Source organism: Nylanderia fulva, unplaced genomic scaffold, assembly GCF_048542155.1.
Source record: "Nylanderia fulva isolate GAGA-0341 unplaced genomic scaffold, ASM4854215v1 Scaffold33, whole genome shotgun sequence".
Classification (NCBI taxonomy): domain Eukaryota; kingdom Metazoa; phylum Arthropoda; class Insecta; order Hymenoptera; family Formicidae; genus Nylanderia; species Nylanderia fulva.
In genome coordinates this window covers 739,575-761,363 of record NW_028190400.1, presented here as the reverse complement: position 1 = coordinate 761,363, position 21,789 = coordinate 739,575, and the positions used below count along the sequence as shown (strand labels likewise).

The 21,789-nt window shown below is 34.0% G+C and overlaps 1 protein-coding gene across 1 annotated transcript in view; it reads right to left on the bottom strand.

Annotated features, from left to right (window-relative positions):
• LOC114927898 (disintegrin and metalloproteinase domain-containing protein 10) overlaps window positions 1-18,699 on the bottom strand; it is a 68,103-nt gene extending 49,404 nt beyond the window's left edge. Inside the window, exons 1-4 of the mRNA XM_085484947.1 lie at window positions 18,541-18,699; window positions 18,262-18,465; window positions 7,603-8,285; window positions 3,271-3,412 (exon numbers count right to left, since the gene is read on the bottom strand). Of these exons, the coding sequence (XP_085341073.1) occupies window positions 3,271-3,412; window positions 7,603-7,861 (401 nt within the window). The 5' untranslated portion in view covers window positions 7,862-8,285; window positions 18,262-18,465; window positions 18,541-18,699. The remainder of the gene's footprint in view (window positions 1-3,270; window positions 3,413-7,602; window positions 8,286-18,261; window positions 18,466-18,540) is intronic.
• Window positions 18,700-21,789: the final 3,090 nt, after the last annotated feature.

Genomic DNA, 21,789 nt, shown 5'->3' with positions numbered 1-21,789 from the left:
TTTTTACATTAAATCTTGTTAATTTTATACAAAATTTATTTCAAATTATTCCAAGTTTTGCATTTATTTTGTGATAAAATATTAATACAATATTTGTCTTCATTCAACATATTCATATTAAATTAACACAAAAATTTCTGCGTGAACCTTTCGAGACACGTGATATCTGTCAAACACAAATTTTTCAACTATTTTTAAATCAATTCCCTATACCTCTCTTCCTTCCGCTAATAGAATCACCACCGTTCTAATTTCATCGGCTTTAAGGGGATAAGTGCGGCGCAACAAATTTACTTCAAGGCGAATTTTCAAAAAGTAATGGTAATCGCACAAGAGCGCAAGACGCGAGAAAAAAACAATGACATCACGTCGTCCTCGTCGTCGTCGGAGCAATTAGCGGTAATTACGCGCGTCCAAATCCGACGCACGGGAATCGCGGGACTTGACTCACTGATTTCTCTCGTCGAGAAGATCTCTCTCTCTCTCTCTCTCTCTCTCTCTCTCTCTCTCTCTCTCTCTCTCTCTCTCTCTCTCTTTCTCCTGGGTGCTGCAAATCCTTCTGACTGTCGGATCAAGAAGTACCCGCCAGTTAATTAGCTTAACGTCTATGAATTACGGGCGAAATTTCCTCGGAAACTTGTTTCCCTTTCCTTTTCCCTTGGGAAAAAGAGGAAAGGGAGCGAGGAAAAGGGAACACGAGGGAAATGGGCACGCGCGCAAGCTATTTCTACTGGGTCACTTCGCTACGGCTGAGATACTAGACCATTCGTTGTAACTTTGCAATCTACATGGTGCACGCGGTCGTCACAGTCTCTTGCATAATGGATAGTTCGACAAATGTTTAACATTGGTCCCCGCGGGACACGAAATCGGACGAAATTTTCGGATCTGAGGTGATTTAATGCGATTATAGAATTCATCCAGCACGATCTTCTCTATTATTGAATTAATACCTGATTGCCTCAGACCTAGTCCTTCCATTTAAGAAAGTCACTTGACATTTCGTTTTCATATGTACATATATATCTATAATATTAATGTTCTACTAATCAAATGTTTCATTGCAAATGTATATATAAATATTTTAAATAAAATTAACAGTGATATGTATATAATATATGCAGACACGCGAAAATCATCTAATTTAATATTAAAGAATTGATAAACCAAATTCCGAAAAAGATGTTTTGAAATATAGAACGAAACTCCGAAAAATTATAATTCCGAAATTTTAAATATGGAGATATGTCTCAAAAAATTATTAAATACCGTCATATCTGTAAATCGAAAAATCTCCTCAATTGAAGCCTTAAAAAAATCAAATAGATAATAATTTTATTGTGCATCTAATTTTTCGAGAAAATTTTAATAGAACAATTACAATAATATAAGGTTTTAAATGTGAAATCATTTGCATCTCAATTTGTTTTGCTTTCTAAAATGAAAAAAAAATTAAAAAGAGAAAAAGTTATCAAAAGTAATTATTTGTAAGAGAAATTCGTCAAAACTTATTTTACTTTTAATTTTGAGTCTCTTTTTTGGTGACTGAGAACTTTAGAATTATAGAATCAGTTTCTATTTTTATCCAATCATTTTAATTTCAGGATAGATCTGACAATGTGTTAGAAACTAGAAATTTTCGTTCAATTTAATTTAATTCGTCTATTCTTGAACGAAGAAAGGAAAAATTCCATTGCATATGACTGATGCTAAATTTAAATATAGAAATTTATGTATAGGTATATAATTAAAATTAAATTATATAATAATTCACAATTTCCGTATAGAATTAAAGCACATAGAAATAGCCGTGATGATAGCCGCTTCTAATTCAAATAATTAGGTACAATTTTTCTCAGTTTATTTTCCTAATTATACCTATATATTCTATAATCAAAAATAGTAGTTGATATAAAAATATAATTTCGCAGTTCAGAAGAATTTTAATAAATGAATATTATATACTAGTAGTATAAAAAGATTTAATTATGTTACTTTAATATATGTAATACAGTAAATATAGTATACATATGTAATATAATATATATAAATATTGAGCGACCTAGAAAATTCGAGAGAACCATATTATATGTATACCGTTATATTCAGAATAGAAAAGGAAGATGAACCGTTATCTTTAGAGTCCATTTAAAAGTTTATAAATATGCCGCAAGAGTGAAAGCACGAGTCAATATTTAAACGATTCCGTAATACATCGACAGACTAGAACACGGTTTGTATCGTTAAACTGGAGCGCTATCATAAATTAAACTTTCCGATGTTGCGTTATGTACCAATCTTACATTAAATAACCGCGAAAGTGAAACTCTATAATTGCTCTTCTTGTAGATAGTAAATCTAGTAAATCTTGTTCGACGCGTGCAAAGTGCAAACATTGATATTATTATTCACATTTTCTCTATAATTCTCCAATTATTATCATATATGTAAGACTTGCTGCTGTAATTGTTCAGCAAAAAATTTCTTGTCTTCAAGAAAAAGCTTTAGGAATTTATATTCTATAACACATCGTGTATAGATTTTCTTAGAGGGGATCTAAGAGAAATTCTTAGAAGGGATTTTTTAAAAAAAATTTTTAAAGAATAGCATGCAGAAATGTATGATAGAAAAAAGAAATATCTAATAATTCTAAGAATATTAGAAAATAAAAATTCAGTTTTTTTTGTTAGTGAGATAATTTTCTTCGATGTATATTAAGTAAATCTCTATTTTAAAAAAGATATGTATATAAAAAATATTTCTAAATAACTTCGATTGTACGTGACACATACAAGCTATATAAACCGCACGTGAATTAGTCTTGACCACCATCTTTAATCGGATTCAGGTACCACTGACCTAATTAGGACATACCGAGAACGCTGCGGCGACACACCACCGACTTTGTTCACATCTCTTTACAAGTGTGTGTTGAGGAAAACAATATTTGCATTTCTCGAAATTTGTAAAAATTGGTGTGATTACAAAAAGCTCGAAAATTTTCGTGTAAAATTTTTATAACATCATAGATCTGCAAAGACCAAAATTTCATCTTTTTCGAGAATTTCTGATATTCATTAAACTTTGATTTTGAAACTAGAATCGAGTGTTCGAGATAGCTGAAATTTCAACAGCCTTCTCGGATGTCCAGAGTCAGATTCGGTATCGATCTTGCGTCTTTCCTCGGAACACGCTGTGTGCACGAGGAACAAAAAAAGAGCTGACTATGTACTTGGGACAAGGAAAGATAGATTCGCTTATAGAACTCACCTGTCGAGCGTCTTCAGATGCAGAATCAGAGGTTGCTCGGAGTCAGTCACGTCGCGACGTATCCGGTTGCGATGTTGTCTCAAGGTCGCGATGTCGTAAGTAGCTGGCTCGTAGTACCCGATGTACGAGTTGCGCATGATATCTGAAAAATGCAAGAAAACGGTTCTATTAATGATGTTTCTGAGAAGAATACGTTGCGCAAACCGTAAATCGCGAGTCACGCGAAGATGAGTTGCGCCATAAAAGTACGTTTGCACCAGGTGCGAGCATGATTAAGAGCGCGACGAAACGCTTCTTCGTTTCTTAGATAAACCAAAAAGTCCTCTCGTTAATCTCTTCTTTGTAGACAAAAAAGAAACACGAAAAGAAAACTTCTCTCGCCACAGGATAATAAATATAATTATACAGTTATATAATTATATTAACTATATAATTATTAACATATTTTCGTATAATGTAGTGCTTTGAAAGTAATTCATATCGCAAAATAATATAGCTGTATATTTCTTTTTCTCACTTTAAACTGCAAACCTTTTTGCAAAAATCTTTTTAATAGTATCTTATTTTATATCTGGAAATAATGATGAAATTTCGCGAGTTTTCGTGATTAAATAATTATAAAAGCAATATTATTTTAGAGTAATATATTTTTATATTCATATGTTAAATAATTTTGTTATATAGTCTAAGAATAAATTCTCTCTCCTGAGAATATTATAATAAATTTATTTTAAAATTCAAATTTAAACATTAAAGTCTATTTAAGTCGCGCTCGATTATCCACAATAAAAAAACACGCGATAACGGTTCGTATTTTGCCGAGATCGTTATATACAAAATTAAAAGCCGTGTAAATCAGACGAGGTATACTTTCACTTTCATGACTTATTGTAAAAAAAGAGGATGCGATAAATGTTATCTTCTTTATAACGAGTAATAAAAAAACAAATTCAGGAAATTATATCTATCAAATATATTAAATACACGACAATAAGATGAATACATCTATAGATAAATATATTCGATTTTAAATGAATGAAACTTTTGTAAACATCCATATTTATGGAAATCCTAAATATAATAATATAAATTTAGGTCTTCAATTTCTGATATTATCACAAATATAGTGCTAAATATAACTGCAAATTTAAATCAATTATAATCCGAATTATATTATTAAAATTAGACAGCAGTGTATATTTAGAAGAATATATAATATATGCAATAATATGTAATAATAATCAAAATCAATATATTCGCTTTTATAGAAATACAACTTTCGATGATAAGAAGAAAACTAATAAAAACCTACCTTGTCTACCTTGTACGTTTTTTCTTTTTTTAGAAATTGGAATAAGCCCGAGGTAAATCGAAATATGTCAGATTTTTTAAATATTTTAATGCAAAATTATTTGTAATAATTTCAATTATTGTAATTATTCATGTAACTACGGTTACGTTTGTGCTCGCATGTTAACTATTAGTATCTTGACTTTATAAAAATACTTTTTTCAATCTGCCTTAGATGTTATTATCTATTTGGTGCTGGTAGGTGCTGGTACTTCATCTTAAGATAATTGCGAAGTTAATTATTTCATTTTCACATATTGTATTTATATGCTGCGAAAGATCACATTCGCCCCAAAAAACTTTTTAAATGTTTTAAGGCGACAAAAATTTTCAGAGTAGCGAGCACTTCTCGAGGATTCACCACGACCACTCAGCTGAGAGAGCTCCTCAGAGACACGTTTTTAGATCTCGGACAAGTACGGCAACCAAAGTGCACTTGTTTCGCATCCATTTCACCGAAAGGACGCACACTCATTAACCTTTATAACCCAGCCACTAGATTTCCAAGTTTCAAATTTAATTTTTCGATATCTTTGCAATCTATAGTTGGAGTAATTTCTCGATAATCAGAAATTTTTTAATTTTTTAGTCAACAATAATTTCAACTAATAGTTAAAAACGCGAATAAAAAATAAAATTGTATTTATCTAGATATAATTTTTTGTATTTTTGTTGTATGCTATTAGATAGATTAGAGGGAAAACATATTAATGTGCATATATGATTTGGAAATTGCGCACATTCGGATCCAATTAATCGCATTCGACACATTTTTTCTACCTACATAATTATTGTTTTCCAAGAGAACAAAAAAAAAAGAATAAATGACGAAAAAAACTAATGCATTATTTATTATTCGATTCAATTATCTTTTGCTATCATAGTTTCTGCTATAAATTTTTATTCTAGATATTTGTCTGATTGTTCAAGCATCGCAATTACATTTTTTTGATTATCTAAATTTACAGTTTCAAAAAAGTAAAATTAAAAAAAAAACGAGATATAAATTACGCGATATATCCATTTTAATGAACAGACTTTGTAGATGCGACTTAAGCAGTTTTCGATGCATATAAATGGTCGAATAGTCAATGGAACGACGCTAAGTTCAGTTTGCATCGCGTGCATTCGCAATTAGAGTACCGTTTAAGATCGCGCGTACCATTGTTTCCGCAAATACTATCGATCGAACGATCGGAACATAAAAGGAACACGTGAGGCAAAAAGGAGTATAGGATTTGGAGGCCATCGGCGCGGGCGGACCCGTTCGGGATCCATCCAGGATATCGAATGGCCATGGTATTTCTAGAATATCTCGCGCGAAGATTCACACGAACACGTGTAATTACGATGTGTGAACCAAATTGTATTAAATTATATCGAAAATATTTAATTTAAAAAGAAAAAAAATCAAGAATTATCTATCAAGCTGATCGAATGGTCTATCTAAATTATTATTATTGCTCCTAATTCGATATTAAGAGAAAATATATGAAAAAGTGTGACTATTTTTTAGAATAAAATAAAATTTAAAATCCTACATAATGACGCAACGGCGTCATACATATAATATATGTACCTACGATAATCATGTATATCAAAGGAACAAGGTTGATCCATATGGGTCTATTAATTATGAATCGATCCCTCATGCGAGACCGATTTCGTATGCATTATACGAATTAGGGTTACACGATAGCATTTGAGAGATGCACATTACAGATTGCTAATCGAGAACAGATCTAATATATAACTCAATTGCGAATTAATCGTAATTCCAATCCTCGCATCAATGCCGTAAATCGTGAGAACAATTATCTAATGAAAAAATCGATTCTTTCTCTTAATTTATACAGGGTGTCCGGTAACTAACGGACCAACGATTACAAATGGATTCTTTGGTCAATTTGGGAACAATTTTTCCTCAGCGAAAATGTCGAAAAAGGTCATCATTTTTTACAACTTTCCAATATTTGTCATTATGTATCTTTATAACTAAGCCTCAAATTCAAATTTTATTATAGTAAACTCTACCTGAAATTAACTGAAGAATGTAATTATGTTAGACTTTTAACTCCAAAACGTTTAGTTTTCAAAAACCCATTTTTTTTAATCGCTTATAACTCGAAAATTATTGACTTCTCAACATTTTTACTAAGGAAAAATCGTCTCCAAATTGGCCAGAGAATCCGCCCTTAATCATTGGTCCGTTAATTACCGGACACCCTGTATAGACTTTCGTTATTTTCTCACAGGTCATTCGTTTTCGCGCATTCTGCTTCAAAAGCGAAAAATTATAATAACAAGGTAAAATATAATTATTTTTATTATAAGAATATATTTTTCTCACAATGAGAAGAACTATATAACGTAATTATTGTTTGTAATTTTTTAAATAAAAATGATTGTTAAACACTCTATATAAAACTACTTTACTTTGTAAATTATTTCCACTAATAATTTGTTAATTATTTTATAATTACTAAAAGCTAAAAAATAGATGAAAAAACATTACGTAATTTAATTTTTCTCAAATTATGATAATAATTTATCACTCTCGCTCACAATCAGAGCAATATTAATATATTTTTTCTTGTTTTATAATTTTACTAATAAATAATTATATATTTAAAAACCCTTGAATTTTTTATCATGCTAGGAAATTAAATAATAAGATGTGGAAAAGAAAAACTCTATACGAACGAAGAGACAAATATTCATGAAAATGTTCTCTTTCTCAATTTTCAATTTCCAATTTGATCCATACGTAATTTGAGGATATTACTATATAATATTTCGGGCGATAAGCTTTGCAAGAAAATTAGAAGTTGGAACCCTAGAAATAGTTGATCCAATAGTCAATCGATAAGTTGATACAAACTCATCGTATGTCGAATGCAATAACACTCCAACAATAAGTGTACGAAGTTCGGGGCACCGTTTGCTCTAACGAGTCAACAAAGAAAGGTAAACGTGACTCACCTCTGCGCGGTGGTACGGGATGAAGGGGAGACGCGTCGACGACGATCGCCAGAATCCAGACGGGCAGCAGCAGCAGCAGCACAAAGAAAATCGGACGCTTGGCGGCGCACCATCGACTTCTGCCCCCCACTACCGCCGTAGCCGCGGGGCACATCGCGAGCCCGCGAGCCTCGTGGCGGTGCCCCGTCGTTCGGTCCTCTTCTTCGTCCCCGTCCTCTTCCTCGCCCTCCTCGCCCACGGCCAGGGCCGCAACGCGCATGGGCCCGATGTTCCGTGCCCCGGCAACGACTAATGGCGGCGCTATCTGCCTTTCGTCGAGGAGTCGACCACCGCAGCACTTTGCCAGTCACCTACCAAGATCATTTCTCCGTCCTTCTCCGCCGGGGTCGTTCTCCTCCTCCTTTTCCTCTTTCTTCCCCGTCTGCCCTTTCCCAACCGCCCCTTCCCCGCCAGCACCTTCTCCTCGTCGTGATCTGTAGGTCGCTCAACCTTTCGACCCCTTTCCGCCGTCTCCTCCACCGCGTCTCTTCTTCGCTTTCCTCCTTTTTTCTTCTTTTTTCCTCTCTTTTTCAGTCGGTTCCACCTCGCCTCACCTTCGACGGCGGATCGACTCCTTCTCCTCTCATCCTCTTCTCTTCTTGACGTTCCACCACCTCCAAAAGGTGTCCGGTCGTCGATCGATCCTGTTGACAAAAATGTGTCAAAAAATTGGTGTGACGCAAAAATGTGACGAAAAATTGATCATAAGGGCTGTAGGAACATGCAAGATTATTCTATTCTCGGTAGAAGATTAGATTGCGAGTTAAAGCCGCAAACTCTCGCGATTGTGAAACTTGCCGCAAAATTACATGCTCGTTTCCACTTATGCGCTGCAAGAGAGAAGCGATAAGGGTGACCGAGAACATTTACCTCGTCAAAGTAAACTTGTAAATCGTAAAAGAGAGTTTGTATTTCGAAGGGGAAAAGGGCGCCAAAATAGGCAGAACGTCGTCAACTCGGAAATTGTGGCCGGAGGATTGTTCGGGCGAGAATAAACGTGGGGTTTGTATAATAGAGCACATTAATGTCCCCGATATATACAGGGTGTCCGGTAACTAACGGACCAATGATTAAGCGATTGAAAAAAATGGGTTTTTTGAAAATTAAACGTTTTGAAGTTAAAAGTCTAACATAATTACATTCTTCAGTTAATTTCAGGTAGAGTTTACTATAATAAAATTTTAATTTGAGGCTTGGTTATAAAGATACATAATGACAAATATTGGAAAGTTGTAAAAAGTCTTCATAATTAATTGTTGATCGCCAGTGATAAAATTTTAACAAATAATAAGATGCAATTTAATTCGATCAAAAACTGGCTTTTCAAGTGTTGTTCTTATTCAGCAATTACATTAATTAAAAATAGAAACATGAATGTTGTCCTGTCATATCTGTTAGCTACTGTGCTTGTCAATATGACAGGACAACATTCATGTTTCTATTTTTAATTAATGTAATTGCTGAATAAGAACAACACTTGAAAATGTCCACAATGTGGGTCGAAACGTAGTGTGTACTTATTTTCAATAAATGAATAGCCAGTTTTTGGTCGAATTAAATTGCATCTTATTATTTGTTGTAAAAAATGATGACCTTTTTCGACATTTTCGCTGAGGAAAAATCGTTCCCAAATTGACCAAAGAATCCATTTGTAATCGTTGGTCCGTTAGTTACCGGACACCCTGTATACATATGTATAAACCCTATATGTAACAAAATTTGCGATACTAGAAAAATAACTGCATTATGATGAATACAAATTTTTAAGCTGAAAGAAAATAGGTTAATGTTCATTATTACGATGAAATAATTCAACATTTTATTTATGTGGTATCTCTATATAGATAACAGATTTTTTCGTATGTTTAATATTCGCGAAATAAAAAAATATCCAAGAAAGTTATTTATATTAACTAAGTTTTGTGATATATATTTACGAGATTCCGCGAGTTAATTGTTAATTTATTCGTTGAATAATGTATGGCTCTATAAAACTACTTCGAAGCAAAGTTACTTTTGATAATACAATCTAATCCCATTTCCCAGTACCATCGTAATACTGGTCGCCTGAAATTTTGGTATGGTGCAGCCAACGCAGAAGAGATTATTAATGAGCAACGACGATTAAAAATACTCGTGAAATACAGCAGTTTCATAACGCGCAAACAGTTTGCATTTTTCATGGAAAAAGTTTTGAAACATGCAAATGATACGCGGCTACTAGCAGAGTGACTTTCGTATTGTTAATACTCTATGAATACCCTACTATTTTTTTCGGAAAAGGTTCGTTTGCGAGTCGAAACACAATTAATAACAGCGCAATATACATTTTTATTCTACATTATTGCATTTACGCGTTACGCTCTTAGATACCGATTGTAAAATAAAATTCAATAATAATGTTTTTAATGAAATCAAACATTCAACATTTTATTTTTAAAAAAATGTCATAAAGAGAAACGTAATAACGGGAAAGAGATAATATTTTTATTAAAATTTGTTAAACTATATAAGCTCCGATAATATAATATAGAATTATATAATTAAATATATTTTTTTATTTCCCGTACCACAGATTTATTACGGTAGACTGGTTTTCGCGCAACTGGTTTTACAAAACGTATATATTTCGACATACGAGGGAAGAGCTTTACGCTTTTTTTCCATAAAAGACCGCGGTTGAGAAGAAACAGGTTTGCACAGGTTCCGTATTCTTCTCGCGAATTCTTCCAGAGTGAAAGAACAAAATGAAATAATAGGCACAAGATGCATTCTCAGAGAGGAACAGTCGCGCGTGCATATACATATATATGTATAATCAAGCTGCAGCATATCCGGACTAGCGTCGCAACGCCGAGAGATGCACCGAGATGCACGCTGTAATGTGTAAATAAAAGTGTGTATGCATCGCGACGACGGCGACGTGCAAGCTCGACATCACCGGAGCGATAATACATTTTCCCTCGATGTGACACGATGCATAATCCGCGAATAAATCATGTTTACGCTTAAGCTCGTGAGCAATGAACAATGGATGCTACCGACGGATCTTTTAGAGCATTTTACTTCAGCCAACTTTATCATAAACATGACAGACTAAACAAAAAAAAATATAAGATTTGAATATAAGATAAGATTTAAAGTTTTAAAAATACAAGAATAATGAAAAATTTGGCGCGAAGTTATACTACAATTAAAATATAAAATAATTAAAACGTGATAAATTGTGGCAAAAAATCCAGAAGGCTTTATTTTGTTTTTAATATAATTTTATAAATTCTACTGTGCTTATACTTAAAACAAAAATTATTTAAATACGGTGATTAGTAGAAAGAGATATGATGACTATATCTGAGGCAAGTTTAATTACAAGTGAATTTGCATGAACTTTACGAACTTCAAAGTGTCAACGTTGGGAATAATTTTGCTAAATGTTATTTTAACGCCATTCAGCACACATCCGAGCTTCAGAAGACAAGATCCTGACGTGAAAAAATGCACGCAGTGCAATATTATATTTCTTGTTCTTATTTTCATTTCTTCTTCGATCCGTCCTAAAGTTCACAATTAAATACTTATTAGTTAGATAGGTCGCGATATTTCAAAATTTTGAAGCTCGGTGCCAAAATAAATTACAGAAGCATCGCTGCAGCCGGATACACTTACTCGGGATTGGGAGGAACTAGAGGTGGTCCCCGGACGGAGGATAGACACTACATTCCGAAAATGGAATGTCGACGCGATGTTCGTACGAGGAGGAGCTTTATCGCGCCTCGTCCGTGCAGGCGGAAGAATGACTTGGCACGGGCGAAAGCTATTACTCGCATTTCGCAAGTCCCGGCACGGCGAATTTACACGGTTCGCATTTGATGATTATTCCGGGACGGGTCGCCCAAAGCGAAAAGGAAGTGACTCATGCGAACGATGTTTCCGCAAAAATTGATCGTTCCGCGTTCAAAGATGACAGAAATACGATATTTTTTGTAATTGAAACTGTCAACGTTGTACAAAAATTCATTTTTAAAACGATCTTATAAATATGTATAACAGTAGGAAAATCTTTGTGTTTTCTTGTTAAAAACGGTCCCCGTTAAAACTTTCATGTTAAATATTTAACATATTCATGTGTTAATTTAATATAGTGCTGTTGTGTTAGTTGAACTTAAATATTAAATTATTTAAAAAACTGAAAAACAGTTTAAAATAACAATGCGCATCTATTTTTAAATTCATTTTTTAAACTGATAACGATCTTATAGTGTATCTATACATAGACAGTAGGAAATTTGTTTTCGTGTTAAAAACGGTCCCTGTTAAAATTTTTGTGTTAAATATTTAACACATTCATGTTAATTTAATTTAAATATTAAGTTATTAAAACAATTGAAAAGATGTAAAAATAACACAGTGCTTTTTTAATTTTACACAATAAATATTTTGTTTGATTAGTAACGAGATTTATCTGTTAAAAATTACAGGAAAAAATGTTGATTTTTCATTTTATAATATAAGTGGAGATGATAAAATTTTAAGTTAACCTATTTTTAGTAAATTTTTGCATTAAAACTATTGTATGTTAATTTGACACAAAATTTATTTTAAATTATTTGAAGTTTTGCATTTATTTTGTGCTAAAATATTAATGCAGTATTTGTGTCTACATTTACAATAACATATCCATATTATGTCGAATTAACACAAAAATTTCTGTGGACCATTTGGGACATGTAATATCTGTTAAATTTAACACCAATTTTTCAATTGTGTATGTGTATACATACACAGGCACACGCATTTGCAGCAATTTTAAAAAATGTACTTAATATCATGTAAATATCAATATCATTAATAAATATATTAATATATAGAAAATATTAATATTAATTTATTTAATAAAAGCAATTAAAAATAAAAATCTTCCGTAAAAATATAATCATACATTCATTTTTGCTCAGAATCCATTAATTTAACTCGACAATCGCGTACAATTTTTATTATACATATACTGCCGCACTAACAGTACTTATACGCAAAGCGAAAATCTCTATTTCCTGCCATCTCTAAATGCAGATTATTATTTCTGCGAAACGATTCCTTTGTTCTTTTTTTTCTACTTTTCTCATCGTCACACAAAAGCGAACTTCCCAATGAATTCACCTTGAGTTGAAGGAAACCCGTTCCTCTAATATACATTCATTTTGAATGAATCATCATTCGCGTAAACCAAGTATTTTTTTCTTAGAAGGATAAATGAATCTCTTAACATGCAAAATTCAGAGAGAGAGAGAGAGAGAGAGAGAGAGAGAGAATTTTCCTACAACCCTCGACCATCATATATAAAACAGTCTTGGAACCGACATCCGATTTTAGCGGACATTTCACGAAGCATCAAAAATTCGCGCGCGCTTTCATCCGCGTTCATGCATATTATACTCGACACTTTATTCTAACTATAGAGTCTCTCTCTCTCTCTCTATCTATCTTGTACGTTAACAAAATTCGATCGTGATAATCCAGAGATATCGACGGATGAAGACTCGATGCCGAGAGGGGATCAACGTGTCGCAAGCGTCGTTCGCCGTTCGCCGGCGATCGGACAATTTTCCGAGCTCGCCTCGCTGAACTGAACCGTTACCTCGCAACGCCAGCGAAACACGTTTTGCGTAATGTCCAAGCGTCCGAGCAAGAGATAGAGTCCGGACGTATAAAATAATTACGAACGCGAATCAACCCGCCCTGCTATCCGAATGACGATACACGTCGAATATTTCTCGCAACGTCGATACATTTCCGGCTTCTTTAAAAATTCAATTACTCGTAATGTGTTTTCCTGATACCAATTACATTGTATAATAAATTTTAACTCTCTAAAAAAATTACATTATTTCGATTAGTCCAAGGAAACATAATTACGATCCAAAAGCCAAAATATATCATGTTTCGGAGAGACAAATAAGTTTGCATCTAATTCTTTTTAAATCCCATGTATGTATATTTTGATTTTAAATAGAATTATTTTAAAATAGTGTAATAGTAAATATTTTAAAATAAGTTGTGTGATTTTAATTTTGTTTATAAATATTTTTCAGAAGTCATAGAATATCAATAATATTCAGCAAGCATATATTAATTCCATTTTCTTTTTCGAATAAATTATTTTTTCAAAAAAATATGAGGAAATATTTGACTATACGTTGTTAACTGTTCCTCGATTTTATGAAAAAAATTTCAGGAAATATTTTAGCAGTACCTATATTGCTCCTCATAACGTGAAAGTTTTTTAGTAATATAAACATAATTTCTTTTTATAATTTTCAGAGACTATACAATATTAGAAAAAAAACTAAAAAGATATTTGACATGCAATAATGCCATGCAACAATATACTCAAGTTACATTTTCATTTAAAAAGCAAAAATAATATTTTATGTTAACTTTATTTGAATCGACAAGTTATTTTCAGAATTGCTCAGAAAACAGGTTTTATCGCTATTTTGAATTCATTAAGTTTCTTTTTGTGATAATATGACTATTAAAAAAGTTTTGAGCTTAAAATAATTTATAAATTACAAATGTTCCTATTATTTTCTTCGCAAGAGCTGAATTATGCATAAAGTAAAAATCAATTGCAATTAAAAGTAGCTTTATACATATATGATCTTTTATTAATTTTTGCAAAATCTCTTATTAATGAATTGTATTATATAATAAGCATATATGTTGTTTTTCCCAGATTGAACGCGAGTGTATAACACTCACAATCTACACCTATTTTATATAGATATATTTTAGCAATCTTCTCCAACAAATCCAACTATTCGAATAATAACGTCAAGATTTATAATGTTATCGCGTGGGTTGTGCGCAATCCATTGGGACTTTCAGTATATATTACGAATTTCTGACCTAGTTTTATTTAATCAAGAATACAAGGTAATTCGAAACAGCCCTGTACGCGTTGTTACCCCGACTAATTAAAATTGAAAGATCTAGTGAAAGAGAAAGAAAGATAAGTCTATATTAAATTACTCCAGGAAGCCAAGATACTGATAATAAAAGTCTCTATATATTAACCAGCGCACACACACGCTGAAAGGGGATTTAAATCGCCATTGTTATCTTTCAACCCCGGTACATATCATACTCGCCGAACGTTTAACCGACCATTATTAAAGTTAATATAATTTTAACCTCATAATAATCGCCCTATTTTAATAGTTAGAGAGTCCGCACGGGATGATAATATCGCATTATTAGCTCATAGATATATGAAGGAAAAAACCGGTAAACTTGATGGTAAACCGGTCTATTTCCACTTATCCCTAAACGTAATACACGCAATATCGCGAAAACGCTGAGTGCGTTTCTCGATGCCATTTTGGCATAACATGGTAAAACACTTTGCCTGAGAGAGAGAGAGAAAGCGGAAGAAACGACGGACGTCAATGTGCAGGTCTTGCACTTACTTCCTCGACATTGCGACCGAGCTTGCAAACTTTATCCAAAAGCTTTGACAAGACCAATTTTTATCGTAAATATTTCCCCGGTTCATTTACCGTGTTTTGAATTCGAAGACGATTCGAAGTCAAAGAACGAGATGACAGCCAAGTCGTTTCTCGTAATCACTAATTTAAAAAACGCGAAATATTATTTATGTAAATTGCCTGTAACATAAATCTTGATGTGACCATACAGCAAAAGTAGAAAAATTCAAAACCGAGTCTTGACACTTTTTAAATTATCTACAAGTCTACTTTATTTATCCTATATTTTTATAGAAAAGACTTTTGCGAAAGAGCAAAAAAGAAAGAAAAAATATGAGCCTGCAATTTTGATTTTAATCACATTGATATAAAATATGAAATAAATTTCAATCATTCATTTAAATTAATTAATGTTAGTTATTAAACAAATAATCACATATAAAAATTTTGTTTAATATATTCTGTTTCAAATCATTGTAAATCTAACATTACGTATTTAACATCTTTTTAAATTCAATCTTTTTTAATTAAAAAGCCACTTTAAAATAAAAAAAACATTACATTAAAATCGTTAAAAATACATTGATTAAATTTAACAATTTAAACAATTATATTAAATTGAAATAAAAAGTGCATATTTAATTTTAAAATGTAAAACTGTATACTGTATAAAGTCAAAAAGTGCAATTTAAAAAAGTAATAGTACAAAACACATATTTTTCTATTTCTATAATTTCCTTTCTTATTTATAATTATGCACTTTTTAGAAAGGGATAAATAGCAAAGTTTTATTATTATCAATTAAGAGTTTAACTAGGCTCTGTAATATATAAATATAAATTTAACATATATAAGATAGGCAATAAGAGCCAAATCGCGGATGACAGTGCGTTATTCTAAACGAAACTAAATTTTTTCGTTAGAATTAAATACCTGTGCACAAGGCACCAAATTTTTACTTGGACACGGCCAAGATATAAAATTGGAATAATCTCTACAAGAGATTTTTAATTCCATGTATCCCCTATTCCCCCTAAAGAAATAAAGTGCGAGAGAAAAATATAGATCCGAAAGTCGCAGAATCGGGAATCGAACCCGAGACCTTTCGCTTGCCGGGCGACTGCTCTTCCAACTGAGCTATTCAGATCCTTTCGATTCTATACTTTTCTCTGTTATATATATTAATGTTGGTAAATAAACGCCTTTAAGCCAGCGTGTATAAATTAAGAGTTTAACTAGGCTCTGTAATATATAAATATAAATTTAACATATATAAGATAGGCAATAAGAGCCAAATCGCGGATGACAGTGCGTTATTCTAAACGAAACTAAATTTTTTCGTTAGAATTAAATACCTGTGCACAAGGCACCAAATTTTTACTTGGACACGGCCAAGATATAAAATTGGAATAATCTCTACAAGAGATTTTTAATTCCATGTATCCCCTATTCCCCCTAAAGAAATAAAGTGCGAGAGAAAAATATAGAGGGTGCCTTGTGCACAGGTATTTAATTCTAACGAAAAAATTTAGTTTCGTTTAGAATAACGCACTGTCATCCGCGATTTGGCTCTTATTGCCTATCTTATATATGTTAAATTTATATTTATATATTACAGAGCCTAGTTAAACTCTTAATTTATACACGCTGGCTTAAAGGCGTTTATTTACCAACATTAATATATATAACAGAGAAAAGTATAGAATCGAAAGGATCTGAATAGCTCAGTTGGAAGAGCAGTCGCCCGGCAAGCGAAAGGTCTCGGGTTCGATTCCCGATTCTGCGACTTTCGGATCTATATTTTTCTCTCGCACTTTATTTCTTTAGGGGGAATAGGGGATACATGAATTAAAAATCTCTTGTAGAGATTATTCCAATTTTATATCTTGGCCGTGTCCAAGTAAAAATTTGGTGCCTTGTGCACAGGTATTTAATTCTAACGAAAAAATTTAGTTTCGTTTAGAATAACGCACTGTCATCCGCGATTTGGCTCTTATTGCCTATCTTATATATGTTAAATTTATATTTATATATTACAGAGCCTAGTTAAACTCTTAATTTATACACGCTGGCTTAAAGGCGTTTATTTACCAACATTAATATATATAACAGAGAAAAGTATAGAATCGAAAGGATCTGAATAGCTCAGTTGGAAGAGCAGTCGCCCGGCAAGCGAAAGGTCTCGGGTTCGATTCCCGATTCTGCGACTTTCGGATCTATATTTTTCTCTCGCACTTTATTTCTTTAGGGGGAATAGGGGATACATGGAATTAAAAATCTCTTGTAGAGATTATTCCAATTTTATATCTTGGCCGTGTCCAAGTAAAAATTTGGTGCCTTGTGCACAGGTATTTAATTCTAACGAAAAAATTTAGTTTCGTTTAGAATAACGCACTGTCATCCGCGATTTGGCTCTTATTGCCTATCTTATATATGTTAAATTTATATGTTTATTATTATCGTTCACAATTATAAACGAGCGTCAAATGTAGCAGTAGAAACAAAAGATTTTTTATTTTGGCATATTATATGTCATATGTCAGGTATATCAAAATTTATCTCGCATGAATATGCGACAAGCTTCACGTATCACGGATCCGCGAGAAATTTATCTCGCAAGATAAATTGTGTTCCTATCATCCCGATCTCGAAACATATCGTAGAGAAATGTAAGGGTATTCAAATGTGACGAAACACAGGGAACTCGCGCGCAAGATGCGTACATGCAACGGGTTTCCCCTCATTATCCCCTCATCCTCTCAGAGCGGATATGCAACGGAACTCGCAACACAATGAAAATAACAATTATTCTGATATCAAGCATCGATAATAATTTCATCATTTTTTTCTTATTAAATTAATTTCATCATATTTATTCTTACTGACTTCGATGAAATCCGATTTGCTCGTATCGAAATATTCAACGCGTATATATAAATTGCAGGAAATTGCGTTATCTGTTTAGAATTTTATCCGATATAGAATTGTCAAAGACGCCGCGTTTGGAAGGACAACCCTGTATATACGCACACTTGTAGTACGCACGTAATATATATATATATATACACACATACAAACACACACAGTCGCGCCTACTCCATGTGTATACATACACATATATACGTCTAAGACTTACCGAGGCGCAGCTCCTCTCGTAGCTCCGAGAATCTCCTCCGGCTGTTACAGCACGGGCATTCTCTCTACCGGGATCCTGCTGACGCGCGTCACGCGAGGACGAAGGCTCTCCGTGTGTCATCGGCGTTCACCGTCGCATAGCGACGCCGCCCGCGTACTACTCCGCCGTGCGGGACACATCCGGGATACGTGCGCGCACACACAGCTACACAAATGTACACATACAAATATAATATAATATATATATATTTATATATATATATATACATATATTACACACGCGGGATGAGAGACGGTCGTCGTCCTCTGAGCGCGTCTCGCTGCTACGTTGACGTGCAGCGCGTTACGCGAAACGAGAAATATCACGCCGCGCACGTAACGAACGTGTAGTACACCGGGTACCAATATCGACGTCAGCGCGGTCCGCATCGGACTGACGAGCGCGAGTCGCGCGCGTACGAAGACTCCCGAGGACAACGACTTCCCCCACCACTCGCGCGCGTTCGACCCAGCTGTGCACTCCCTCCCCCCTCTTTTGAGCTGTCACTCTCTCTCTCTCTCTCTCTCTTTCTCTCCGATATACGTAACGCCGCGAGATCTATCTCGCCGTCTGCTATTCTGCGCTCGCGTCCTCTCTCTCTCTCTTATTAATTATTACATATGTTAACATATTTATTATTGTAAATATCAGTGAGTAAAGATTTTGATTACAATTTTATCACGTATACTATACAATTACGCGCTGGAATTGATTTGCGTATATAATTAATATAAAAAATAAAAATTTAATTTAAAAAAAGTTGAAAAAGAAGAAACAAATAAAATTTCAACGACGCTCCTTTCCCTGGAAAAAAAACCTGTAAACGTCCTTACGTGCTGGTATATTTATTTGATATATTAGTGAAGAGAGAAAAAGAGAGGGAATAAATGTTCCTTTCTCCTTCTCGCGCCGAATCGCTGATCCTCCCTCCAGAAACGGAGCGGGCTTATTCAACCCCTCGCACCCCTTCCATCCATTCCATCTCGCGGCCGAACACGTCGCCCGCGCGCGCGTTTATCCTGTCTCCTGTTCAGCCTCCTCTGTGCGAGAGAAGGAAGATTGGAGCAGCCGGCACAGACAGGAGAGGACGAGATGCGCGAGCGCGTCGTCGTCCTTTCGAACTTTCTCCATCTCGCTCGCGTCCTTTAACGCTGATATTCCGCTTCGCTTTGCTTCCTCCTTCGATTTCTCTCTCTCCCTCTCCTACGTCTACCCTCATAGATCTACATCTATTTCGTGCAGTTCCCGCGTCTGTCGCGCTATATATTTTCGTATCTGTCGTTCGGTATATTGCTTTTACCCTCGTACACATGGGCGTCCGCAGAGAAGGGCATTTGCCCTTTCCTCCCCCATTAGGAATCAGTAAAAAAATTAAGCATTTACTCTCTTCGTGAATAAACATTGGAATTTATCTGCAATTTTATTTAATATAAAAGTATTAAAATAAAATAATAAAATATTACAAGAAAAAATAATTAAAAAATTGAATTTAAACAATTAAGGAAGAATAATAAATAATAGGAAACAAAAATATAATTCCTGCGCACCCCCATGCTCGTGTATATATATATTATATATTCGAGGTAAACGAGCTTTTCCCTGTATCCTATATCGCGAAGGGCTATCAATGAAACAAAAGAAACGCGCAAAAGGCGACGAAAGGTGACAGAGAAACCAGAAGGGTGGCGGCCTGGAATCCCACCCTCTCGTCCTCGACGGGAAACCATTACCCCGGGAATGTTGCGCTCTGGATTAGTTTGATTATCGACATGCGGCGGCGCCGAAGCCGCGAGCAATTTAATTATGGAAACGGTATGCTGCAAAGGACGAGCCCGCGATATCCAATTAGTTTCCACGGGCTGCTGCGAGTTCGTATTCGTTCTTAACGACTGCTAACACCCGGCAGGAACGCTAACTGTTCGTAACTATCGAACGAGGAAGCGTTCACATTAACTGCCGCGATAATCGCGTTCACCCCGTTTGTTTACAGGGCGATTTGCAATTACGTTTTTTTGTCTCGAGACCGACATATTCCATCGTATTGGTCGTGAGATAAGAGATTCAATTTGCAGACGTATTTCATCATTTTGAATAGAAGAGGGATACAATTAAGGGAGGACACCCAGAAGCATTAAAAAATAGCTAATACATATATTCGTAAATTTTGTCCAGAAAGTATTAGGATTATTAAAATGGGGTTTTTATCAGTCTATTTATATGTATATTTAGTAATATTTAAGATAAAATTTTTATTGAAAAATGTGACAGATATTGCTGCTGATGGGAGACAGGTGCTGTTATGTAACTTATCTAATTTATTTGAAACAATAACTCAATTGATTCTTAAAATATACTAATAAATCTAGTCTTTGTCGTAGGATTTTTTAAACGCCTTAGTTTTTTTACAATCAAAAACGATAAATAAAAAGAATTCGTTCTTCATATATTCATAATATACGTGTCATTTTACAAATATTGCGAAAATTTAAAAAATTCGCAATGTATACATATTCCTATTTTTCAATAAAAATTTTACCTTCGATTATTAAATATACATATAATAGATTGGTGAAAAACTCATTTTGACAATCATAATATACTTTCTGAAAAAAATGCATAAATATTGCGCTATTTTTTGTCAATGTTAACAACATAATAATGTAAATATAGAGTTCGAATAAAAAATCAAAGCAATATTAATAAAAACGAAAAAGACAACTCGCAAACTTCATATTCACGAATATTTGAGATATTATTTGAGAATTAGCGAGATAATATACATCGGTATTAAATCCTTAAAGATCATCAGGTTTAAACGTCATTCTGATTTGCAGAATCTTATACGTATAATAATAATCTTTCGATATATTTTTGCACGGCCGGAATCAAATTGCACCATTAATTCGCAATCGTGCGAGCAAAGTCGATATTTCCCGGTTCTCGTGTTTCCTCTTGACGTCACGAAGTAAAAGGCTAAACGAGAATCAGTCGAGTCATTCCCGGAGATGCGAAAAAAATTGATTCGTCTCTGGGGTGAATCCTCGGATCGAAGAGAGAGAGAGAGAAAGAGAGCGAGATTGATGGCGAGGTCTTTTTAACGAGAAAAGTGAGGAGACGAACATTAATCAATAGTGTACGTATACGCGCACATTCGAAATAAATTCTAATCCTCTACCGCGTCGTCCGGAAGGGACGATTACCGGATCATTGTTCCGTTCGGCCATTCTTTTCGGGATGCTGCGGGCGGCTTTTTTCGCCGCCCGATAGCGCCGTCCGATCGCATTAGTCGCAATTAGCGCGGAATTTATTCCTCGAAAAGTTGCCGAACGGCTAATGCCGCTTGATTAATCGCTCTTTTTCTACAGAACTTTCTCAGCGAATCGTTACGGAAAATATTCGCTACCAAATGAAGAAACGATTAACTATTATATGTGCTATTATCTGTGATCTTATATTGAGGAATAAAATGAAAATTTTATTCGTTCCTCA